This window comes from Cyclopterus lumpus, chromosome 24 (assembly GCF_009769545.1).
Source record: "Cyclopterus lumpus isolate fCycLum1 chromosome 24, fCycLum1.pri, whole genome shotgun sequence".
NCBI classification, from domain to species: Eukaryota; Metazoa; Chordata; class Actinopteri; order Perciformes; family Cyclopteridae; genus Cyclopterus; species Cyclopterus lumpus.
Window position 1 is genome coordinate 21,007,352 of NC_046989.1, and position 27,395 is coordinate 21,034,746.

A 27,395-nucleotide genomic window follows, 5' to 3' on the forward strand; every position below is an offset into this window, starting at 1 on the left:
TTATGCAGTCGTAAGTAATGCTAAAATTTCAATTATGAATAATATCACGTTGGCCTTATATTTTACATCTTACAGCAGTCAGTATTGTCCATGTCTGACATGATGGAGATTCTGTTCTGAACAACAAAATGGTCTGTGCATGGCTCGATTAATTGATGAATAAATATGTTCCTAAAACAGTTCAAAAGCTATTTCCTCATTGATATTCCATGTTTCCCAAGGCATTCTATGGTTAAGTGTTTTTAAAGTGTGTTTCTTCTTCTTCCATTGTTCATATACAGAGTACGTAGAACTTGCTTCAGTCAGTAAGGTGTAACAAATCTAAACACCATGCCCCATCTCCCTTTTACGTCAAACATTTATATATATTATAAATGTTGAATTAATTTGAGAAGTCAGCACTACATTGTTTGTGCAAAAAAAACATAAAGTGATTTTTCAATACGTTTGTACTAAACGCAAAGCAAATATGACATAATTGCTTTTTTGGTTTTGTAAATGAGCCATTGTGCATGTCATTGTAATACAAAAAGAACACGACTTCCATACGATGGAAATGCGGTGTAGTGGTGAGAAATCCACTGAATAACCCTGTTTTCCTGCGGGATCATTGAGGTCGTTTGGTCAACGAGTTTATTTTGAAAATAATGACCGGAAAACAACGTTTAATAACCTAGTAACTTGTCAGTAGCCAGGGGCTGGTTTCCCCCTCCCTCCTCCCCACACGCCGTCGTCAGCGTGCCCTGCAGACCACGCAGCAGCCCTATAAGCAGCTCCCTGGCTGCGGTCAGACGGGAGCGTGTCGCGCAGAGCCACGGACATGAGGACACATTGAGTGCAGAGGACTGGCCGCGGACCGTCATTCCTGTGAAAAGGACAACTGATGCCCGGAGCCAACATCAGACACTCACATCTCACAGATTATTACGTATTCTCCAGTTGAAGAACCACAGAAAACCAGTTTGCCAGTTGCCAGCGCGTCTTTTGGACCCAGACTGTTTTGGATCACTTTGCATAATTATTTGCTCATATGCCACAACACAGGAAAGGATTATAATTCCCTCTTGGATATAAAAGTAATCGATTTAACTACTCATCAACACACAACTTGTCTTTAGCCTACACCACTGGAAATTGCGCAAGGAGATGGCGCAAAGGGTAAATCTAATTTGACAGATTATTGTTGAATTTTAATTAATAAAATTGCACAAAGTTATTATTATAAACGCATTTGCTGTGAATGAAAACATTTGGCGAGTGGTTTTATTTCATATAAAGTTGGCAGTTGTTTTTTTTACATGGAACCAGGTCTAATGTCTTTATAGTCTTAACAATTACAATGAACAAATTGTATTAGTATATTCACCTGTATTCTTGCCCTAATGTCATCCTGAATTTTCACTCCAGTACGACGATTACGGCGGTGCAATGGATGGAGTCGGAGTCCCCACGTCCATGTACGGTGACCCGCACGGCCCACGGCCCCTGACCCAGGTCCACCACCTGAACCACGGGCCGAGGCAGCACTATGGAGCACATGCGCCGCACAACATCATGCCTAGCAGCATGGGCAGCGCAGTCAACGACACACTGAAGAGAGACAAGGACCAAATCTACGGGTAATTGTTAATAACGTTTTTTATTATTATTGTTATTATAATAATGCAGTATTATTGTGTGAATATTCTTATCAGAGGATAGAAAGAAATTGGGGGACTAAACATTAAAAGCCACGAACACACATTTCATTTAAATTAAACGGACAGCAGAAATTATTAAACAATATTTGTTGCAGCTTAAAACGAGACTACATTCCTCACTTGTTCGGATAACTGATGCAAATCTCTGAACAGGTTGTTTGTTTTGGAAACAGATCAAATAATCTGACTGCAGCTGCGCGATTGTTCTCTTGATTTAAGGAGGAATACATCAATATTTGTCGGAGTTCTTTTGTTAAATGCACCAAGCTAAATGTGAATTCTTATCTGGTTTCATGGAGGCGATAGTTCAGGTACAGGCCTAACAATGGGCCTGTCTTTGCCTGTGTTGCAGCCACCCTTTATTCCCACTGCTGGCTCTGGTGTTCGAGAAGTGCGAGCTGGCGACCTGCACGCCTAGAGAGCCCGGCGTGGCGGGGGGAGACGTCTGCTCCTCCGACTCCTTCAATGAAGACATAGGCGTATTTGCAAAACAGGTAGGATCACATAAGTAATGAAGCCATTTTGGATAAGAAGCAACACAATTCAATCAGTTTGAAAACACCAACTGATGCATTTCATGTCCCCTCCTCAGATCCGCGCAGAGAAACCTCTATTTTCTTCCAACCCAGAGCTTGATAACTTGGTGAGCACTTCCTTCTCTTTCCTTCGTGTTTCTCATTTCATTCTCTGCTATTGTATGGGATGTGTTGCTGTCTGCCTTCACCTCGAGATCACACACTTGCCTGGGGCAACCTCATACCTGAAAAGCACATTCCTTTTTGTAATAAAAAAAAAACATATTTGTATTATGTTGGTAATTAGCAAATGGACACAGTCCATTATGGAACTGAAATCATATTTTCTCTTATCATGTATTTTCGGAAGGGGTGGTTTAAAATGTGTTTGTTTATAGATGATTCAAGCGATTCAAGTCCTTCGATTTCATCTGCTGGAATTAGAGAAGGTACGCTGCACATTATGTAGGAATTAGTGCCAGATCGATTCACACATTTACCAACACTGTAATGGTTTATCTACTTTTTATTATTCTGGTTCTCGGCTCAAACTAAATGAAAGCGTGCGTTCGCAGGTTCATGAGCTCTGTGATAACTTCTGCCACCGGTACATCAGCTGCCTAAAAGGCAAAATGCCCATCGACCTGGTCATAGAGGAGCGGGACGTCTGCAAGTCGGACTTCGACGACCTTTCCGGATCTTCTACCATCCTCGCAGATAATGTGAGTCAACCCGCCTGCTTCATAATCAGGTTTAAATCAGTGCGGCAGCACAATAAGGTTTTCTTTCATCACCAGATGGTTTATTGTCTTTTGATTTGAGAGAGATGAGATGAGATGAGAGATGCTTGCAGACGTAGCTCAACGTGAACTCATAATTCCTACAATTGAAATGTCAATCAGTTGTTTACCCAATGGCTAAAAGCGTTGTTTAGATAATATTCTGTTTTAATTTTTCTCTTATCCTTTAATTTTACAATAATATACAGGAGAGTTGTTCCTCTTCAGACCTCTACATTTTATAACAATTTATTGACACATTCAACATGTGAATGGGTTTGTGAGAAGACTTTGTTTAATTTTAAGAGTGCATAAGACAAATAGGTTGAGAATTGCTGCTGTAGACCGATGCATTTCTCAACAGGAGCCTTCCTTTTGCTTGCATGTCATTTAAATCTATGAATCTTGCAGGACTTTAGAGTTAGAGTTGAATTCCTTTTGATTGTTCACAAAAGCCTTTAAACTGATTAAAATATATGAATTTGAAAAAAACTATGAAAGTTTGTTGGTTTTGGTCAGATTTTGGTGGCATCACTGAACCCGAGGGCTGTCTAATGGCATGTCAGCAGGTGCGTATGTAACGTTTGAGGACATTCAGGGCTGAGCCCCGACCTATGGGGGAATTTCTCTTCATGAACAAGCGGTATTTCTATGCTTTTTCATGTACTCTGGCACCTCATTTAAGGTCAAAGTGCATGTCTTAATCATTGGAAAAATGTAGTGTACATCAAAAAATATTATTATTAATTATTAATTGTGATGTTAGTAGTAGTTTGGCGACTTTAGAATAATATTGATTGAAAACAGAATACTTCACTTTCAAACTGTAATCATGTATTGACTAGAATTTGAAAAACAGTTATTACATGTATTTAGTGCTGGAATGTAACTAAGTATTTACTCAATAACTTTCCTGAGTACATGATTGAAGTACTTGTACTCTTGTATTTCTGTTTTATGCTAGTTTACACATTTATTGGACAGCTTTAGTTGCTTTAGAGATTCAGATTAATAATACAAAATATATACAACACTGTAATAAACGATGATGATAAACTAATAAACGATAATATTATAGATTAAACTACCCATAAAGTCATCAAAATGAGCTCCACCTTTACCAGCTGCAACATTAAAGTTATGGACACATTAATGCATCATTATTATAATACAATAATATATATTCTGCATTAGTACTTTTACTTCTTTCACTTCCGTTTGATGCTAATACAATGTTATTTGAGTAATATACAGAATCTAGTCAGATGTGATAATGATGATGTGCTGTGTGCAGCCTGGTGTTTTCAGCCAGAAGGATTGTTATAGCTCGAGGGCAGGAGCTCCTTGTTAGGTGGCCCCCCTGATGTATGCTTTACACAGTCTTTCCCTATTTTGGCACCTGTGTTAATTTACAAAGAAGCACATTCAGATGTTGAAGGGATTTAGAGTTACAGTGTGGCAGCAGCAGTATGTATGCCGTACTGTATGTGTCTATTGATACATTTCTATAAAAAATCAATTTTGACAGTGTGCAGAAAACAGATTGACTCCTGAGATTGACTGATTATTTTTCATGTCAGAGAACATTCAACTACAATTTCCTTTGGATATGATGAAAGTTCCTCCATGAACTGTAGACTGTAAACTGAGATTTAGTTTTAGTGTTGCAGTGGTTAAATTCATTCTATTTTGTATTGCCCGAAATCCCAAATCCCCAAATTGCCTCAGAGGGCTTTACAATCTGTACACATACGACATCCTCTGTCCCGGGACCTCACATCGGATCAGGAAAAACTCCCCAAAAAACCTTTAACAGGGAGAAAAAGGGAAGAAACCTGAGAGCTGACAGAAGTGCAATATGTCATGTACAGAAAGAACAACGTGGTGTGGTGATGTCCTAATGCATGACTTAACTTCCCAACCTTTAGGAGCTTGTTGATGCCACAGATGGGACCCTCAAACTAAAATATTTATATATATATATATATATGAATATAAAGGACACCTTTTGTAAATGAATCCTATGTTATATATAGTGAATTGCAAGGCTCCCTCCAGTCTCTTGGAAATAGAACACAAAAAGGGCTCATGGGGTCATGAAAAATCTGCAACCTTCGACAATCAATTATGACTGAAATGTGTTACCTTGCAAAAAGTTAATTCTTTAATATTTTCACTGGAACATTTAAAACATGACATTTCTAGCATAAAATGACTATTGAGAATTCAGTTATTAATATGCTTCTTTTGTTTTTAAGCAACAAAATACAGTTAACTTGTGTGTTTATGTGTCTGTGTGTGAGGCCACCAGTTGATGTGACAGGACACTCTCCTGCTGTAATGCCTCTTGCATAATGGATGTGCTGCTGTCCTCTGGCTACGAAGACATGCACAGCTGTGTAACGTACATGCATGTTAACCGCTGAGTACTTCAGTCTGTTTATCATTCACAAGGGCTAAAAGCAGTGTGTGTGAGTTTAGAGGTATGCTTGTGCCATTTGATTCTACATTTGGTTTATTTGTTGCACTGGTTTCCACTGACACTGTTGGTTTGGACTGAAGATCCTAATTGCTAACCTGTTATTCTCTTTTTGTCAAGAGTCCTAACATTCTATTTCCTCAAAGCAAGCGGAAATCTAGCAGTACGATTTTATTTCATCAGGTTCCAATTTAAAAAAAACTTATTTTAAAGTTTTATTGAGAGTGTCATTTTCCTTTAGAACATTCTACATTTAAAGCAGGGGTCTCAAACTTAATTTACCTGGGGGTACAGTCTGGGTGAGGCTATTAAAAAAAAAAAAATCCAACTGATCCAAACATCTCATTCTTTATTAGTAACAATTCAGAACATGAACGGGTTCTTCAGAGCATGAACGGTAGAACGGGTTCTTCAGAACATGAACGGTTCTTCAGAACATGGGCTTCTCTTGTCTACTCCTTGCAGCCAACGACTTGGCAGTGCTTCCTCTCACACAGATGAGCCACATTGGGCTTGAGGGAGGAAGCAGTGGAGACCCTCAGTCTGGCTTGAAGATGCTCATCAGTGAGTTTGGACCTGTACTTTGACTTATTAAAGTTCATGTTAGAAGAAGAGCTTTTCACACAGATGTGTGCTCCCAGAAAGACTCATGGTCCGCTTGAACATCCTGGAAAGCTCAGGGAAGGTGGGGGCTTGTCTGCTTCTCCACTCACCTCCCTGGACTTGGCTTTGAGTTCAGTTTCTCTGCAGGTCCATGAGCTCCATTTGAAGCACAGGAGGGCATCTTGCACATCGAAGGAGAAGGTCAACAAACATTTGAAAAGTGTCTCTGTGTGTCTTGTGTTCAAATTCCTCCTGTAGCCTTACAATGGCATCAGCATACTTATCACCACTGAATGTTGTGCATACATTAGTCGGCTGTAGTTCAGTGGGGAGAGTCCCGTAACCACAAGGTACCCACTTCGATCCCTGCTATCCCCGCAATTGGTCCGCGAATTTAAGAATTTAAAGGAAACAGCCCTGTTAACATACTGTATGTATACAAATCTCTCTTAGGATCAATAATAAAACTAAAAGTACACCTTACAAATTGTGACCATTTCCTCTCCTTCAATCAGAGGATTGGTGGTTTGATCCCTGGCTCCACTAGCCCATGTCAATGTGTTCATGGGCAAGACCCTCCAATTGCTCCCGTAGTTGTGAATGTTAGTTACTGCTGATGTGCAGGTGGAACCTTAGCCCCTCCCATCAGTGTGTGAATTATGTCATGTAGCATTGAAGTGCTTTGAGTGGTCTGAAGACTAGAAAAGCACTAACAGGTCCATTTACCATTTACCATAGATACTGTACGTTAACTTAAACTCAAACATTGCAGTGAGTCATGCATCTGCAGGCAATTGGCTTCTTTGTTAAAAAAGCCAAGATGGCAGATTATTAATGGTTTAATAATGCCCAGTTTAACCTGATTTTGCTCAAACAAACACCCTTCATTCCCAATAGTTGCCATGTTTGAGACAAACATAAAGCTTGCGTACATTTTGATAACTGTCTTTATCTTATATTTGCTGCTAGTGGTCATTTGGTGTAGGAATTGAATCAGTTTTTACATTGAGTCCTCTGGATAACAGTGGGAGGGAAAAGGCAAATATAAGGTGAACATAAAGAATTATCTTCATCTGTTTATGATTCTCAGTCTTGGCTTTGCTTTTACACTCCACCTTTTCCGGTTAATTGGGTTTTACAGATCTGGGGGAGCGGGGGGGACAAGGGGAACAGGGGGAATGAGACCTTCATTAGCTTGATAAACGTAGAAACACATGGCGCCCTTTGAGTAGCCGTGTGCACTCCGGAGTTTTAATTATTGGGTGGCTGGATAAGAAAAGAGGGGCTGTCATTGAGAGGGCTCGTTCACACTGCGCCATTGTCCCTGCTCTTCTTGTTGTCATCTGCTGAGCTCTTCATCTGATCACCATCCGGCAAACAGCTGACGCAGAGAGGCTGAAGAGGGAGCTCTGCTGTTTGGTTTGGCCTTATGGCTGTCTGAGTGGACAGGACAATCTGCCCAATAAATACAGGGTTTCTCCCGAACAGAAGTCACAGAAACAACCAGGACATAGGAGGGTCCACTGCTGCAGGGTTACGGAAGTGTCCTCTAAACTCTTGCTGTGCATCTTTCTGACACTATATTTAAACCTCCCTCTTGGTCAGGATGGTAAGGTCTCATCATTTTTTACAACTTGGTTGTTGCCTTACTATGCTAATCATTCACCACAGCTGTCTTTGTGTCTTTGGGAAACTGCATAATGGAACGTATACTGGACCTACCGGACCTTCTTCATCCATTTTTAGCTCTCTTCTCTCTTCTTCTCCTCTGTGTCCTTATCTCCTGTGCCCTGGTGTGTGGACATCTCCCTGACCTCCCAGAACCCAGCGTCCTGGAGAGACATGGATGAAGCCCACTCCACGCCTTCTGTGGGCACCCCGGGACCATCCAGTGGGGGACACGTCTCTCATAGTGGCGACAACACCAGTGAACTCGGTAAGAGCTCTCGCAGGCCTCCTGTGTCCTCTTTCATATCAATGCGTTGACTTTTCTGTGACCTTTTTCTGAGGAGTGGGGACTGCTTTAGTGAGGACTAACCATAACCCTAATATTTATCAATATGCCATTGTAAAGAGTTCCCAACAAATGTATTCCTGTTTGAGTAACATTTTCCAAAAACCTTTCAGCTGCTTCAGGAAATGCCGGAGAATTTAGTTTTTTAAATTAAACTATACATTTGTGAGCCATTTTACACATAGATCTATATCTTCATTACGAACCTACCTTCATGAGTGCTACAGACACAGTAGGAAAGTAAGAATTGGGAGACAGACTGTAGCTGTTATTGAGATCATGACTACTATATCTTTTTCTGGGAATTTGAGAGTTTTAGTAACCTGGGGGTGTTCTATATATAAAGAAGATACACATGGTACATACTGAATTGCATGATGAATTATTTTAGATTCAGTAATTTATAATTTAACTTTTTACATTAAAAAAAATCATAAAAAGATTCAGGATTCACTACATCCACACCAGGATTTAGTCTCACTCCCTACAAATACTGCTGCTTGTTCAATAATTTTACGGCTCAAATTATAACACTGTGTTATAATTTGCAAGTACAATTCTATCTACAAGTACAATGTACGTAGTGATACTTTTTGACTTTGACTTGGTAAGAAAAAGGACCATTAATGTTGAGTTTTCCATTTAGCTGTGGCTCTCTCACTTTCACAGTTTCACTGTCGTTGTCGGCTGTTATTGTGTGCTGCTGTCTACCTCTGATGCTATCCAGACCTATTCCTTTCTTGTATCACCCTGGTGTTCCTGCATTTAATGGGAGTCCTGATATGCTAATTGGAGGCTATATGCGTTTTATGGCTTGTTTTTCTCCCCTTTTGGCGCAGTAAAAACAGAATGGACTTTAAAGCAACTTTCCACCCTCTGCCCATCAGTCATCAAGGAGCAGAGCATTGCCAAGAACAATATCACAATGCTTTGAAGAGAAACTCAAACAATTAAGAACAAATCAGGATCAGATCTGGATGCTTAAAGAATATATTAGCTTCACCTAAGATACACAAGAGTGTGACATAATTGTTTCAGTAAATCTTTATATGCATTCAGTATCCAGAAATGTATATTGAGTTGTAAATAGCTTCTTCCCTTCTGGCTTTTCGTTTTTTAAACAACAGCGAGGGAAAACCCAAGGTCCGTGCCCTTTTGACCTGGAAGAGAATGCATCAGGGATGGGAGTGCAGAAAGCCCCCTGAAGGGATGTAAGGACAGAGTACTTTATGTATGAGGAACAAAGGGAAAAAAGAAGGCAGAATGATCAGAGCTGTGGTTGCTGCAGGATGTGTTGCATGCTACCTGCTGCTTCTCCCCAGGCCTCTTTGTCTTGTTTCCAGTCTATTATCATGCCAGGGAAGAGTCAAACACACAACCTAAAAGTATAGAAAAGACAGTTAGAGGTATATCATGTTAATCTCATTTGGAGCAGGTAAATGGCCTACAGGTTTATAATTAGTTCAGTACTTGGAAAGAACGCTCACCTTGTTCATGAGGTACACTGATGGGAGCATGAATGCAGACAAAGCCAATTATCTTTTATTCAGTTAATCTTAAAGTCTCCTTAATAGTATGTTAATGATCAATTATTCTGCATTGATGGTTATAGACTAATGAAAGGGTGAATGATTGAGCTCTCCACCACCAGCCTGCAAAGTGGGTATCCCTTCTCAGTCCAGCAGTCCGTTTTGCATATTTTTGGTACTACAAAATGTTGTGCCTTTGCCCAAGTAATCCAAAAAGCTTCCTCCCTCCTTACTGTTCTAACATTAGCATGGTTCAACTTAAAGAAGTATCAAAATTGAGCCCTGAGTAAATTTGGAGGTGGTACTTGGCACTACAACCCTGTCTATCACAACATATGCTACTAATTTCCCTTGCTAGAACATTTTGTTGGAACCATAATTGATCCCTGGATTATGCTCACTGGCGAAGTTTTTCCCAACTCAAGAAATGACATTCTTGGTGTGGTCATCGAGGAGGATGGTTTGGCATACAAAGCTCAAGACCTTGACTTTGGACACCAGGGTTTAGGTGTTGTCCCACAGGCTTAGGCACCCAAAACACTTAAATAACACACAGCAAAAAAAGAGGATATATTTATGTTTTAAAATCCCAAACACTATGGAAGAATTTTTTTTCACATTTGAAGTCTTGTGGAAGTATCGCCCAGGTTGGGTTACAGAGAGAACACAATTACGAGTGATTCAAATACTATAACTATAATTGTGACTGTGTGCAACAACAGAAAGTTCAATTAAATATAGATACAACTATTAATTAAAGCTGCAAGCAGCAATGTGCGGGTCCTCGTTCCACCTCCACGGGGGTACTGGCCGGACGCCGGCTCAAGCGGCCCGGGAATATCTGCGACCGTTGGAGTAAGCATCTGTGAGTTAGCCTTTTTTTCCTGCATGGAGCGATGCTGGAAATTATACTATACTGCAAACAGTCTACCACTTGCTGTATCCACTGTATGGCCAGAGACAACATGCATCAACATAATACATTTGAAGTGGATCTGATCAATTCCATTCATCAGGAGTTCAGTAACGTATAGTGGCATGAAATACACAATAATTAATGGAAAAATCACACAAAAATCAAAATGGCTGATGTCCTGTACCGTTTAGAGCATGGTGATATTGAGAGATTTACTGCAGCGCCCCCTAATCTTTAAATATTATGAAAAAATAGGGAACGTTAAGGAACTCAATGTGGACATATGCTAGCAATTTGGTATGGATAGGCCAAGTCATTTGGAAGTTACATGTCTTTAAATATGAGGCCGCACCCCTTTATTGTGATCCTGCTCTGCGGGTCTCCTGCTCCATCTGCAACACACCCTGATAGAGGGTCCAAGACGCATTCCCATGATCTATTGCAGCTGAGGCTAATTAAGCCTCTTCCCGGCACCTGTTCCCTGAGCCACTCCCCCGCTCCCCCCCTGCAGCTGAGCCTAACCATGCCCCAGCCACCACAGATATCAACAAGCTTTTGATAACATTTGATGACATTGAACCAATAATGAACCACAGAAATGTTCATATCAATCGGACCCAGCGTTTAGAAAATGGAAAAAAAGTGTTTTTTACAAAATTCAAAATGGCGAAAAATCTAAGTAGGCACATTTTATGGCCACCATTGACATGGACATGTGTACGAAATTTCAAGTCAATCGGTCATTGTGAGCAAAAACGGCAGGCGTTCTACCTTAAGGGGGCGCTATAGAGAAAATTATTTGTACGCAAATGCGAGACCTCCAAATTATCAAATTTTTCGCCAGTTCTGATATGCATGTCAAATTTAAGAACGTTTGGGATATGATAAAGGCCCCAAAAACACTTTCATTGCTAGAGAAGTCGTCACGAGGACCCTAATAAATAAATTCCCAGTTTTTTAAAGTTACAAATGACAAAGAGGTTCCTTTCCATTATCCAAACCGCTTATCCTGTTCAGGGTGACGTAGGTCGCCAGTCTATCCCAGGGCTCATATAGAGACAGACAGCAATTCACACTAACATTCACATCTATGGGCAGTTTTTAGAGTCTCCCGTTAACCTGAGCTGCATGTCTTTGGACTGTGGGAGGAAGCCAGAGAACCCGGAGGGAACCCACACTGCCGCGGGGAGAACGTGCAGACTCCACACACAAGGACCGCCTGGGATCGCGGATTAAATCCGGCCTTTCTTGCTGTGAGGTGACAGTGCTAGCCACTACACCACCTTACAGCTCATGAGGTTCTCAAAATATTCCTCCAGAATAATAATGAAAGTTTGAAATAGGACAATCCAACAGACAACAGGAAGTGATTGTGCTGTCCGGTCACTGCAGTGTCACTGTAGTGAAAGGAGAGCACAGGCGCCATGTGAGCCCTGAACTATGATGCGCGATGATGTAGGACATCACTTTTAACTTAGATTACACCGCAGGCTACACTCCCAGGTAGAAGATGTGAGAGAAAGTGAGTGGATTAAAAAGACAAGAAGGCGAACAGAAAGAAAAAAGGGTAGGCTGGAAAGACAGCATACATGTGAATAAGAAAGTTGAAGAGGAAAAGTGCACTATAGTTCATTTACATAGTAAAGCTAAAAATATATATCTCCAGTATCAATGGTTGTGGACTTAAGATGGCCGGTCTGAGGCATGCTACTCCCGGGCCGGGTGTGCTCCAAGTACAAACCCTTTCCTCACTGTCCACTAATGGAAAATGAGTCCAGTCCTGCTGCAGTGGGATGTCACTACTAATGATTCCGTAGAAATCATTAGTAGTGACATCATTAGTAGTGACATGAAACCTTTTAAAATCCACTGTCATTTGGGAACACTAAAGTGGTGGATATGTGGCTTCCAACCATAGCTAACCACAGGTAGATACAATGTGTGGCTGGTGGTTTGGGTCATGGCTGCCTCCTCCTCTGGAAGCTCTGAGGTTTTGTTTGTTGTAAGCTGTGTGATATGTAGAGGGGGCTCTCCTGGATAGCTCAACCCCCAGGGTGACTGCTGTTGACCACAGGGAAAGGGGCTGAGCTCTCCAATGAATGTTTGAAAGGGGGAGGACAATAAGGAGGCTTGAAATGTCCATCACAATGACTCATATAAAACAAAAGGCAGTGGGAGTGACTCAAACATATCCTGCACACTAGTGTTGAGAAATGGAATGTGAAGAACAGGATGTGTTGCATCTTTTTGTCACATCCTGGAGTCAGGAATGTGGGGAGGTGGAGGTGCTGACATGCCAATGACACAGCTTCACTGAGTGGCTAATGTTCCTTTAAGGTAGGGAAGAGTAAGAGATACATGCTGGAAGTAGAGGGAAAGGAAAGTGCACATTATTGATCATTCTTTTATATTTGACTAGTTCATTTAAAAAAAATATTATTTCTTCACTTATCCTGAGAGGCATCTATGCAAATAGTTTAGTTTTTGAGATCTATTTCCACCCTAATACAATGAAGGTGAATGGAATGTCATTTTGTGCTGCTCATACATAATTACATTTTAAACATTTACATTTTCTTCTGGAAAGATATGTTGCTGTTGTATTTTGTTTAATGCTAATTTTCATCAGAAACACAATTGTATTCACCTCCAGATTCAAGTGAGAAGGAATATCATTCAATCCTTTAAAACCATATAAAGGATGGTAGTGGAAAAGCAAAGTTTTAGCACAATAGCTGACCCTGTCATACCCTGTAAATGTTCTCTGTTTACCCAAAAGGTAAATATCTATATTTATGTACTCTAGTTATACTCTGGCAAGAGCCAGGTGCAAACTTAACCTTCAATGTGATACATTATCTAATAGTGAAAAGCAAATAGTCTCATTCCCTGGTTGAGAAAGCACTTCAGCATCACCAAAAATCTCCTTCATTCAACACTTGTTTGTACAACTTTTCAGTGGAATACTGGCCACTGCAGGTAGAATGGTTCAATCAGTACTTGCAACATGTTTGGCTCCTGAGAACAAATAGGGGACCTTAGGGTTCCCCTATTTATTATTTTATATATCGGACGATTAATGAGTAATTAAATATGTTATCATCCAACACAACTCGAATAATAAAGAAAAGATTAGAGAAGGAAGAGAAAATGCCAGATCTCGCCTGAATTTGTCTTCACTTTATTACTGTCTTGCAGAGAAACGTATCACATATTGTACTATGATTTAGGAACATTTTAAACAGTCACCTGCATAATTCCTAAATATTTTTCTTCCTAAAAAGTGCTTTTTGATTAAAAAAAAACAGTAACATATGACTGATATTTACATATCTTAACACAATTGTTATTGTTATTATAACACAACCAATATTCAAATAGACCCTAGTGGTTGCAGAGATAGGCCTAATAAATAGGTTCGTTTTTAGGAGGTTAAACTGCTTTCAAAAATTGCATCTCCATATCAAGAGCATTATAATTGCCATGTTCAACTTCTCACACTGAGGATTCCTCATGTCTTGGAACTTCTAGACTACTTCATTTAGAGCTGTGTATAATGTATAATAAGGGGAGGGGGCCCAAGGTGTCACTGATGATGGATCAGGCCCTGCTGAGCTCATTAGACAGGGTGCCCTGGCTTTGCATCACTGATGCAGCTGGGAGAGCTATAATCAGTTCTGCTAGCCGCTCTGCACTTTGTCTTTTGGACACGTCATCCAAAGACTACTTCACCCAGCGCTAAGAGCCCCTGAGCTACAGAGAGCAGGGACTGGGGGGGCAGCATGGGAGAAAATTAAACTAAGATTTGTAAAAAACAGTTTCAAATGTCAAGAATATCCAACCCACAGTAATCACCACATGGACAAGTTTGCAGTGCATATACATTATTACATTAACAGTAAATTAGAATGAAGTTAAGAATTAAATAATCTAATCAAGAAATATTAATAATACACAGTAATGCAGTAATGGAGGAGGTAAAGGTATACATACAAAATGATCAGCCCTGTGGCAAAGCTTTAATCTAATTTTGTCACCTACAATAATATTTAGGAAGAGATTTCAGAAATGTCCGCTTTCTTCCCAATGTCTCAATGGCTCCAGAATGTTATGAATGTAGTAAGTAACATAATACATAAGGGGAAAAAGCAATTAAAGCTGAGTTGGCTTGACCTAAATAGTATAGTAGAGAGTATAGTGCAGCAACAAATGCAGAACAAAGTTGAGCGTATGTGAGGAGCAGATGTAGAAGGCGCTAGAAAGGACTCTTCATATCTTAAGGTGCTTTTTTTCTGTGTGTTTTCTTCTTAGCCCCGGGGCAATATTCCAGCCATCCCTGCAGTAATGCCCACCCCCACATCTACCCCCCCTCACCGACCGTGCAGACACTGGCGGGGACAGTGGAGGGGTTGGGGCGGGGGTGGAGGGAAAGTATGGGAGACTTACACGGGTGTATGACTTTGAGACTGCACCGTCACACACTGGTTAGATTGGCTGAGTGGCCGGGGAACAGTCAGTAGCGATTAGTGTAGCAGAGCATCTGCCCTGCGGCTCTACCCTCTCCGGAGAAGAAGTAAGAGGGATGAGTAGAGGAGGTGGACCAGGGTGGGGTGGAGGGGTGAACAGCGTGCCTTCCTCAGATATAATAAGGTCTTTCTTTCTTTCCATTTCTAGGTTGTTATGATGCTTTTTGTTACCACATGTGAACTTTATGGAACTTTATAACCACTCAAATGTGAAATTCAAGTTATGGCCACTCTTTGATTCAAGTTTGATTTATGTTATCATAAATTGAATGGACATGCCCTTGCCTTTAGAAATAGAGATGCACCAGTCTCATCAGTAATATAAAGTTGGTCTTGAAAAATAATTTCGTTGTCAAATATCTTGAAATATGTTGATGTTAATGCTACAATACTAAAGCCTTGATAATCAGACTGAATTGCCATTTAGTGTTGTCTTAATTCAGTCAACTCAACAGTGTGGTCATCTTAGCTTATTTCTTGATGTGAGTTGAAGATAGGTTCTTGTGTTTTTTTTCTACATCTGGTAGAGTTTCCTAGAAGCTGATTTATTTTAGAGTTGCTGCTCACTGTAGCCAAGTAGTTTGTGAGGTATGTAGGGAGATGACATCCCTATTCTCATTCTCAAACTTTCTATCACCTAAAGGAATATTTGCCAAGAAAAAAGTTAATTAAATGACAGGCTGTAGGAGAGGTGGGAGACATAACAACTCAAAGAGTAGTGGACAGAGTCAGTTTGTACTGCCTCTACCCTGTCTATGACTCTGAGCTGGACACCATCCGTCAAAACTCCCACAACTCCCATAGCCCACGACCCCAGAACATACCCTATTTAATGTCAATATTCATTAGCTAAAATATTTATTCATGAATATGGCTCATATAGGCGTGTTTGATTGATGCATCTCTAAAAACAAAAAGACATGCTATGACAAATCTTAAGAAAAGTAGGGTTCCTGTCCCGCCTCGGGGGAGGAGTCTCTCAAATGCATTATTCACATGCCCTCCAGGCAAGCTTTCAAGGCTTCTCTGCCTCGAGGGCAAGAAAAATAACCACCACTGTTAAAAGTAAATCATCTCAGCTGATGCACAATTAATGGCAAAGAGGGAGAGGGAGCGTGGTGCCCCTTGTGTTACAAGATGGAGTGAGTTAGCTAGCAGGAACTCTCAGCTTAAAGGAAGTCTCCGGCCTTGATCCACATCAGCTTCCTGCTGAAATCAAACAACAGGATCCATAGCCACCATGGAATCTGACACTGACGTTGTGGGGATCGGGTGGGGAGTTGAGCTGGTCCATCAGTGGACAGAACCTCAATACCCCAAATTAACTCCTTGTTTCGGACTTCAAAGAGCACAAAGTTTGATGTTATTGGGTTCATATTTCTGCACAGGCTCGACTTTTGTTGTTTACTCTGTTTATTTATAGGGACATTATCAGTCTTCTGTTTCATGGATTGGAGTTCCATTCATACATTGTCATATTCATGTAATGTGTTTATGTAACTTTGTAAATGCTGTTCATTCTGGTCACATGACATCTATTCTTCTGTCCATCCAGGGAGAGGGATCCTCCTCTGTTGCTCTCCTGAAGGTTTCTTCCCTTTTTTCCCTGTCAAAGGTTATTTTTGGGGAGTTTTTCCTGATTCGATGTGAGGTCAAAGGTCAGGGATGTTGTATGTGTACAGATTGTAAAGTCCTCTGAGGCAAATTTGCAATTTGGGATATTGGGCTATACAAATAAACTGAATTGAATATGTAAATATCAGTACATAGGACTGAGTCCGACTGCATTATGAACGGTCATTATTTTTGTCAAGTACGTGGCTCAGATTGAATTAATAGCTCTTGGTTTTATTGAGCTCCCACACTACAAACCCCTTTTCATTATCCAATGGCTGAGGAGTCAAGCAGAGGTGAGAGGAAGCATATTGTGCTGCTGTTCCACAGAGGAGTGCAATCTTCCTCTATCAGCCCTTTCACGACATGTTTTTGTGAAGGCGACAGGCCAAATTAAAGCTTTCTCGTAACGGGACTCTTCTTGTCTCTGATCGCAGAAGATGCCCTCGACAACAGCTTGGCATCACCGGGCACAGGAGACGAGGATGAGCAGGACAAGAAGAGGCAGAAGAAACGAGGCATCTTCCCCAAAGTAGCCACAAATATAATGAGAGCTTGGCTCTTTCAGCACCTTACGGTAAGGGAATTTCGATGTGGCATTGTATAGAATTTTAACAGCAGTTCTAATTAGATTTGAATTAATGCTAAAAATAAATGCTGTCCCTCCATCAGCCAACATCCAGAATGAGCCATGGATAGATTTCCCAAAGGCATCCTGAAACTCAGTTCATCTCTGTTCTATTGTAAGAGAACAAAGCAAAGACATACTCACACCTAAATGTCCTTCTTGAAATAGTAGTCCACAGTTTGTACAGAAATAAACATCAGAAGCCTTTCATTCAGAAGTAGCAGCAGTATTTAGGAGTTTTGTAAGAAGAGAGCTTTACCTTTTATCCAAGGTCCAAAAGATACCACCACCGCCGCCTCATCAGTTGTTCTACCTCTCAGTGTTTGGTTTGTAAAAGGCCCATACAGTTCCTTGGAGTAATCCCTTCTTTTCCAAAGCCAACCTTTAGATTTTCCAGATGAAAAAGGAGGATAATTGAATTATCCCCTCTCTGTTCCCCATTCCCTTTCAGGCCTAATTTGTTAAGCACAAGTGTTTGCCATGACAGGATGTGCCTATGAAAAGTGTGCAAAGGGACTTTGGCCTATGAAAGGCCTATTGCAACACCCAAGCGATCAAGCATTCATCAGTCGTTGAGGGTGTGAAAAGAGCGGGATTATGTTTTGTCAGACGTTGCAGTGAGAAGCCTGCGTTTGGAAGCTGTTAGGGGGGCTGTCTCTGTCCACCACTAGCTGTAGTCTCCTGCTTTTGTTGTCCATTCTGAAGACCCTTAAAAGATCCCCTCTGAGTAAGCTATAGAGAAAGCAGCTGTGAAAGGTTTTGATTAATTATATTATTCATTATTGGCCTATTAGCCTGGTCGTCACTGTTGGTTTCCATGCATCCCTACATTCATCCACATCCAAGGGTTGATGCCAAAGAGTTTAGGGCGCGAACCTGGAATACACTGAAGGTCACAAGTGTTGTATTAAAGTCAGCTAAAATCTGATTGTGTTCACAGTTGAAATATAAGATTGTGCCTGTTTATATGTAATGGACAAGCATCTACGACAACTTAAGTATCCCCTAATTAGTATAATTAGAACAAAAATGATTCTCCTTGCTCCTAACAAATGTTTTTGTTCTAATGCGGTGACCTTACAGCAGGTTTAGTACACAACTGGGGAAGTCTCACCCTTTCTTTTCATGATCTGACATATTCTGGAATCAGCAAGCAGGGATTCCAGATGAACATGTAGACATTATAAAAATGAAAACATTTCAGATCTTGACTTATTAGTAGGAAAGTTGTCTGTTCGTCCATGGTTGGGAAAAATGGGAACTGATAGTCGTAAAATATTCAGTCAGACATTGGAGGGGGCAATTAGATTGAAGGTGGAGCCCTCACAAAAGAAGAGAAAAGAGAAGAAGAATGAGAAGATGAGAAGTGATTTAAAAGATGTCACTGATGCTGCAGGCTCAATTCTTTTCTGTGCATTTTGACCAAACCCACAAAGATGACCTGGTATATATATATGAACACAATATATACATATATATATACTTTTCATATGAAATTACATTATATTTAGCTGACGCTTTTATCCAAAGCGACTTACATTCATACACCGTAGGCACAGCTACAGGGAGCAATTCAGGGTTAAGTGTCTTGCTCAAGGACACAGGGCTAGCGGAGCCAGGGATCGAACCGCTCACCCACAGTCGCCCTAATATTCTATTATAGTTTATCATTAACCCCATTGCTCCATCTGAAGGCAACATTTACAAGATACATATATCGAGAGAGAGAGATAGATAGAGAGAGAGAGAGAGAGAGATAGATAGAGAGAGAGAGAGAGATAGATATAGAGAGAGAGAGAGAGAGGGATAGAGAGAGAGAGAGAGGGATAGAGAGAGAGAGAGAGAGAGAGAGAGAGTGAGAGAGAGTGAGAGAGAGAGAGAGAGAGAGAGAGAGCTTTGATTTGCGGTTTAAGAGTAAATTGTCACTTGACTGTCAGCGACCAAGCTTGGAGGGATGCTTCAAGTTTCCCCAAAATACACCCTCAGTACAGATGTTTTTGCGTACATTTTATTATGTGTTGATTCTTTCTCCTATTTTTACTAATTGTTATATGCATATTTTACAGTTTGTGTGTTTTTAGATGTTTGTATGTGCATGTGTATACTGTAATGTATAGCAGTGATCCACAACCTTTGTAACTCATGAATCATTAGTAAAATGAAGCTGACTGTCCTGGTTTGGAATCACTGCCGTTTAGTATGCATTTGTATGCTTTTGAGCTTGTGTGTGTGGATGAATGCACATTTATGCGTGTCTGCGCATATGCAAGTGTAATGATATATATGCATGTGCGGGTGTGTACATGTGTGTTCTAAGCCTGAAAGCAGTTACAAAATTGTGCTTGGAAGCTCATCCTTCACCGATAACCACAGGAGATGGCTGCTGGCCTGACAGCAGCAGAATGGGGACTGGCCTGCGACCCTGCTCTCTGTACAAGGATCACCTCTGTCTACCATCTGCCGCCTTCTTCCCACTGTCACACACACACACACACACAACCAGCAAAGGGATCAGGGCCGGAGGACAGGGAGACGGAGCAAGGCAGGGAGGGGTTTGGGGGTGACAGAGGGCCTAACCTTATCAGGGCCTCAAACAAAAGCCACCATTGTGACTCTTTATACTCCACTCGATCATTTGTCAAGCATTGTCAAATAATGTCAAATACTGTCACACAATGGCACGCGCTTTCAGCATGAAGTGTTCGGGGGACCAAACTCTGGTTAGCATATGTTTTTCCAGAGCCAACTTGTGCACTTGCTTCCAGGAATAACTGTACATGGGAAAGACTAATAATATGATTACACTTCCTGAGTTGAACTCTATTCTTGAAGGACAAGAGCCTGCACTATATGACTGGATAATTGCCTGCTATTTTTGTCATTATTGTGCAGGGCTGGACCCAAAAGCAAAAACACAGAGCTGGAGTTAAACACAAATAATCTTTATTTCGAAGGCCAGAGAGAGGTGTGGAACTCGCGCTGGTGTCCGCTGCAGGCTGGTGGCTGGTTGGGTGGCTAGGCTGTTCTTCAGGGGGCTTCCAGGGAAGCAGAGGGGCTGTAGCTGGAAAAGCACAAGTTAGCAGCTAGAATTTATCTGTAATCAGAGAGGCCGGGGTAGTCGTTCCGGGAAAGTGAACTGACGATCTGGCGAGGAGTTGAGGGAGAACTGAGGCAGATATAGTGGGGAGCTTGATGAGAGAATGGGTTTCATGTGTGTGGGTTGATTGGCAGCAGGAGGGGTAAGGCCACGCCCAGGCAGACACACAGATGAATAGTGGACCATGACAATTTTGGGCTTTAGCTTTCATGTTAATTTAATATTATTTCATTAATTGAATGCACTCTGATCTTTTTGTCACTCATAGCACCCATACCCCTCAGAAGAACAGAAAAAGCAGCTAGCACAAGACACAGGCCTCACCATCCTTCAAGTGAACAACTGGTAAGTCACTGTAAAGCCAGATTGGAATCCACTCACACATGCATTTTATAAATACAGTTTAGAGAACATATCTTCAGTCTTAACTATGAGCCATAGAGTTGTAATTTATTCAGACCAGAACACACAGATGTCATACACATTGTGTATGACATCTGTGTGTAACTTTCTTTTCTTCCAACAGTCATGGTATATTGGATGGCCATTAATTCTATCAAAAGATGTAGCTATGGTAATATTGAATATAAAACTTTGCATTACATTTTTGGTAACACTTAAAATTAAAGGTCTATAATTCTTATTAGGAATCATAAAACACGGGACGAGATGTTAAAACTGTCCATTGTGCCAATAGATGGTATGCACTCACATGAGCTTTGCTGTGATGTTGACAGAGTGGCATGGGAGGTTTATTTCTTAAACTGTATTAAGATGTCAATTTTGGGACACATCCTCAGTAGTGTGCCTTCGAATCAGTGGGTGTTTCGGCCTTTGATCACTAAACACCCTCAACAAAGGTGGCCAGCTAAAGGGTGATCAAGCTTGTGTCCCATGCCCAATTAAGATTTCCTACAGGGACTATGCAAGGGAGGGGTGTCCACTTCCCTGAGCCAGCTGACCGCATACCTCATATGCCCTCCTCAAGTTGGAGGGATCTGAATTGGGTTCTCAGGTGGGGGTGGGGGTCATGAAGTTATAGCCCAGCAAGGGTCCTTCCGTTTGATCCAGATCCACTGGCTCCTCTTTCAGCTGCTTGAGAAACTGCTCTGACGGTCTGCTGCAGAGCCTGTCCATGGATTCCAAGTTTCAGCAACCTGATGGTGGAAGAAGCCACAAATCCTCTGCATCCCACTTCAACTGGTCAGACTTTTGCATTCCAGCCACGCTGAGTTGCGTCTGCTGCCAACTCTGTAACGCAGTTTCTTACGCTCGTAGGCCTCTTCAACAGAGTTTTCCCACGGGACTGTGAGCTCTATGATGTACACAGCCTTTTGTGAAGGGGACCAGAGTACCATGTCTGGCCTAAGGTTGGTAGAAGCAATCTTAGGTGGAAAAATTAGTTGCTGGCCAATATCGACAAGCATCTTCCAGTCCCGGGCCATGGCTAGGTGTCCAGTTTCTGGCTTCGTAGGAGGATGCTTGGGCCTTTTCTGTCCCTCCCGGATGAATGTCGTTGTTTTAACGGGATTGCTTGTTTTTGGAGGTAATGAATTGGTTGCACTCCTCTTGGTCTCAAGTGCTGCAGCCAAGCTCTTGAGGACCTGATTGTGCCTCCAGGTGTAGCAGCCTTGTGAGAGGCTGGTCTTGCAACCTGTCATTATATGCCTGAGAGTCGCTGGAGCTGGACAGAGGGGGCAGGTTGGGTCCTCGCCATATCATTGATGTGATGGAAGGACATCATAAACCGTTCTTGTGATGAAGCTGATGTTGCTTGCCTCCATTTGCCAAAGCTCATTCCAGTTGATCTTTCTCCTCTCCAGGCCTTCCCACTGCGTCCATTACCCTTGTTTAGCAAGAGAGACAGCCTTTGCACTTCTTGCAGTCTCCTCCTGTCTGCGCACCTCCTCGACCACCAGCTTCCTGCGTTCAGATGTTGTTGCCTTATAGAACGTTCGTTGGCTTGCTGTCAGGCCAAAGCCTCCTCTTCCATGCTGGATATTCCCCACAATGTCTTGGTGTCTCAGGGCTGATGTTGCTTGCTGCACAGCCTTGGATGATGTCCATTTCCGTCCAGTTTGTAGGGGAAGTGCAGCCTTGCTAATGGTCTGGTCTTTGGAGTCCTTCAATGTCATCTGAAGTCTTACTTTAGAGCACTTGTACTCCTCCGTTAGACTTGTAAGAGGTAGTTCAAGGACCCCTTTGCCATAGAGGCCGATGTTACTCAGACATCGTGGGACACCCAGCCATTTCTTCACGTATGAGGTAATGGTTCGCTCCATCTTGTTATTGGGACCTCATAGACGGTGAGTGGCCACATTACCCGGGGGAGAAGTCCAAACTGTAGGCACCAAAGCTTGAGCTTCCCAGGCAGTAGGGTCTTGTTGATGTTCTCAAGACCGTCGGCGATGTCCTGCCTTACTTGCTGCACTTGATCTTTATCTCGGAGGCTTTCGTTGTACCATCTACCCAGGCTCTTGACGGGTTGCTCAGACACCGTTGGTGTTGATGATGACTTCTATGGCCATAGTGAAGGCCAGAGGTGAAATTGTACAGCCTGCCATTATGCCTACTTCCAAGCGCTGCCATGTTGTTGTGAAGTCAGGTGTTGTGAAACACAATTGCAAGTCTTGGAAATAGGCCTTTACCAGTGTAGTGATGGGTTCTGGCACGTGGAAAAAGTTGAAGGATTCCCAGAGGAGTTCATGGAGATTTGAGCCAAAGGCATTGGCCAGGTCGACGAAGATGACACAGAGGTCTCTCTTGTCCTTCTTAGCTGTTATCTGGTGCCAGATCATACTAGTATGTTCCAGGCAACCAGAGAAACCAGGGATGCCTGCTTTCTGTACAGATGTATCAATGTACTTGTTCCTTTCCAGGTAAGTGGACAGCCTCTGTGCTATTATACTGAAAACGGATATTTATTTAGAACACAAATTGTGTTGAGTTTATACATATTAAATTCAAGTAAATATTCATGCATTGTTAAATTATTATTATTTTTTAATTGTGTGCCTGTCTGTAAATGTACATTTTATTTATATTCAGCTGTCCACTGACAGAAGAACGACTCTCTATTCTACGCTGGCATTTTGTAAACTAAATGTATTGGTAGTGTACCAATTAAACATTGTCTCTATTTCCCTATCATTTGTGCCAAATGACATATTACTAAACTAAACCGTCCTAGAATACATATTGTACAACTGATATGCTAAATTCATTTAAACCACACCTACCTTATCCTGAAAATAACAATTTATGACATGTCTGGCTAAGACATGAAGTGACTACAGGCCTAAGGTAATGAAAACTTTGGAAAAGCGGCTAAGGGTTCAAGAAGTTAAATAATATACATCCCACCTCTTCCTAACAGCCTCATTTTACACGTGACATAAAAGATTAAAACATGTTCAGACCGAGCTGCCTTTGTAGCTTAGCTCAGTTTTGCCTGAGACAGGTCTAACATCACATTCTGGATTAACTTTCAGACGATACACTGGCAGCCTGCGCAGGATTCAAATTTTGATTATTTGAGATGACAGTGCTTCTCAACCCCCTTTATAAATCCCCCAAAGAGTTTGCTTTCGCCCACCTCTAGTCCAGAAGTAAAGGTGGCCACGGGTTCTATTCAATACAGATATTAAGGCATGCACTCACTGTAATGTCTGTTTCCTAGATGCATCAATGGCATAACATTGGCAAAGCAATTAGCCTTGTCACAGCCTAAGGCTACAGGGCTAAACCCAAATCAATACATTTTCCAGACAAAGTTCAGTATTTTTTTCTAATGCCGCATAATATGATGACTAGTCCAATCCTAGAAAGCAGGTTTCCAGTTCCCATAGCAATTGGCATTTTTGGTTAATGCTGGGTCTTTTTCTTGATTCTTTTTCTGCATTTCAAAAGATTTGGAATCTCTGTTTTTACTCATTTTCCTAATGATCAAGCTGATTCTGTAAGCACACCTACAACAACAAATATTTTAGACTTAAGGACTTTGTACTATTAAAACAAAGTATATTTACTAGATTCATGGATTATTTACTGACTTTATCTTGCTCATGTCACCAACATTCCATACTAAGGTTTACAGGTTGACACCTGAGCAAAGTCCATTCACTGAAGGAGGCAATGGAATACTGTCAAAAAGCCCAGAAAAAAACAGAGTGAGCCCTTGAGTTTGAGTGTTCCGAGGTCAGGAATGCTAACATAAAAACATGTTGATTTTGGCAATGTGGAAGCTTTTAATAATTCGTTTTTTGATGATTTAACCTACATTCAATATGTAGTGACTCTTTCCCCTTATGAAATAGTTCACACAATATTGCTCTTTTTTTCCAGGTTTATTAATGCAAGGAGGAGAATAGTCCAGCCTATGATTGACCAGTCCAACAGAGCAGGTAAAGCTGCAGTTTATTAAATGTTCAATGTACTAAATACCTCCTTCCATTCCAGACTGATCAGTTGAAACTGCTGTCTTTCTGATATCACTTAAATCCGCTGTGACTACAGAGTAGACAGCAAGATTTACAGGCAGTATGTAAAGTGAGACAGATTATGTATCGGAGGATTCAATGAAGGCTTTTGGAGAATGGATTGCATGAAGGAGCTGCAGAATGAAGAGGTGGCTTTGTGGGCAATTTGGGTGTGAAGCGGAGGGATTGATCTCTGTGTTGCTCACTATGACAATATTGCTTCTCCTCTTTTCTCACAGTGAGTCAGGGAACAACTTACAGTCCAGATGGCCAGCCAATGGGAGGCTTTGTTCTTGATGGGCAGCAGCACATGGGTCTCCGACCTGGAGGTGAGCATGATCCCATACATTTATCAAACGATCAAGGGCAAAATCACTGTAATTATTTTTGACAGTGGTTTGTGGTCAGCTGAGTTTTAAACAAAACTTTCTCTTTCTCTTTTAAGCACTCCCCATATTTACATAGTAATTTAGGTGTCTGTTTTTCTAATAGCAACATTTCAGAGCTGACCAAAATTACATATCTCAGGATGTATGTCCATTAGCATTGCTCGGTGTCAATGAATTGACATTGTGTCATTTTGGTACCAAGGCAGAAAGTAAAGATGTGTGTTCTTTGTTTTATATAGAAAACGGGAGTGTTAATTTGCTTTTATTTGAACACTTTCATTCAACACTGTCAACATTCATTTTCACATGATTTCTGATCATTTCAGCTTTTTCTATTTTTTATTCTCATATTTTACTGCTTGACAGATCATTTGATCTTTTTCCCACCGACAGTTTTAAAGCTATTGTCATCCGGTTTTTGGACCTCGGTATTTCTAAAACTGCATACGGCCATGAATGCAGACATAACAGGTTATTCATAGCCACTTAGCCTGACAGTCCAAGTTAAAACAAATCATCTTCACTTACAGTTGTCAAGGTAAGCAAATATAGACTAACCATATTCTGTTGTTATGGAGCATGTGTGATCAATCTGAGCTAGCTTTTGCAATTTCAGAGCCGGCCCTGACCAATTTGGTGCCATAGTCAAGATTTTAGCTCACAATTAAAAGAAAAGACAATATTACTGAAAATAATGCTGTAGGCTATTCTTCAAATACTGGAATAGTCTTTCCAACTTACCCTGATGAATTGAAGGTGGAAGAAGCTGATGTTATGCTGCATTCCATGGAATCAGGCAGATGAACAATATATAATGATCAGAAAATAATATCCGGTTTGTAGCTCTAGCTATTAATTAGCTATTAGGGTGATGCAGCAGGCGAACCCAGAAAATAAGGCCTATTTAATAGGATACACAGTTAAGTTGATGTGGGTGGTAACATTTAGATATAATAGTGTTAGAATAGTATTAGTAGGAAATAGTATAAGTTATAAATTGATGGCGCCCCTATCATTGGCCTATACCACGTATGCCTTGGCCCAATAGTCTTTGAATAAAGTGGAAAAAGAACCTCTCCTGTCTACCAAAGGTCAAAGAGGAGGCATAAACACATGGTGTTTGATGCTTTGTTTCCCCTTTCTTTCTTTTCCATTTTATTCTTCAGTCTCAAATGAAGTCGGTTCAGCTAATTGTGTGTTAATCAACAGGACACAACTCTGCAGCTTATTTCAGCCTCTTGCAGATCACGTACATAAAATCAGTTGCTTCTTTAATGCAAAGCAAATGATTTTAGTTCATCACTGGAACTGCAATTTAAACTTACAAATCTATTGAAGGTCTTTATTTTCACTCATGAAAGATTGATACTGAACTCTGAAGGACCCGTAAAGATAGTTTCCTACCAGACCTTGTGTCTCAGTTTCAAAGTTGCAAGAATCACTCTGACCTAAAAGAAAAATTACTCTTTTTAAAACAATACTATACTGAGATAATAGTGCATGGTTTATGCAAAGTTAAAATTATTTTTTGGCTGTAAAATTACACGATAGTGCTCTATGTATATGGTTCCAGTTTGTCATTAACAAACACACACACACAAATAATTGTACGTACTCATAATCATAACCAAGAAATCAAAACATTTGAATTTATCTTTCAGTAGCCTGTGAACATTTATAATGTTCAATAAAATATTGAGTTTGTGTCAAATAACTTCCAAGGTTTTGTTAAATCAAAGAACTAGTCTGAAATATGGTGGGACATTCGACTTGTGACTTGAAATCGTATTCTCATATTTTAGAGATGTGGTGGCCGTTTGCTCTTGCTTCCAGGTTTGTGTAATCCCTGTACAGACAAAAAAGCTCTGATATATATACAATACGTAAACACACAATAACTAAAGCAGAAGATGATTTTCTTTGTGATTAAGGCATTTTCGTGCTTTGTGTTAGCATCAAAGCTGAAGCTAGTGCATACACTTTTACTGGACAGAAGCTGTAATAAATAATGGTCCACCATATTCTGAGGGGTCTGTGATCATTAATCTTGGTTTTACTCCTCATTACAGGGCCAATGGGTGGCATGGGTATGAACATGGCAATGGACGGGCAGTGGCACTACATGTAA

The 27,395-nt window shown here is 41.0% G+C and overlaps 1 protein-coding gene across 3 annotated transcripts; it reads left to right on the top strand.

Moving 5' to 3' along the window:
- Positions 1-1,146: 1,146 nt before the first annotated feature.
- Positions 1,147-27,395, top strand: meis2b (Meis homeobox 2b). Of its 3 annotated transcripts, none has more exons than XM_034527701.1 (12): positions 1,147-1,158; positions 1,408-1,619; positions 2,053-2,194; positions 2,293-2,343; positions 2,614-2,664; positions 2,791-2,937; positions 7,898-8,012; positions 17,113-17,252; positions 20,669-20,745; positions 24,745-24,804; positions 25,107-25,207; positions 27,337-27,395. In XM_034527701.1, exons 1-12 carry the CDS (start codon positions 1,147-1,149, stop codon positions 27,393-27,395), a joined length of 1,167 nt encoding a protein of 388 aa, XP_034383592.1. The 3 variants fall into 3 exon arrangements, with proteins under 3 accessions (XP_034383592.1, XP_034383593.1, XP_034383594.1); XM_034527702.1 differs by having other exon boundaries at positions 24,745-24,803; positions 25,118-25,207; XM_034527703.1 differs by having other exon boundaries at positions 2,791-2,928; positions 24,745-24,803; positions 25,118-25,207.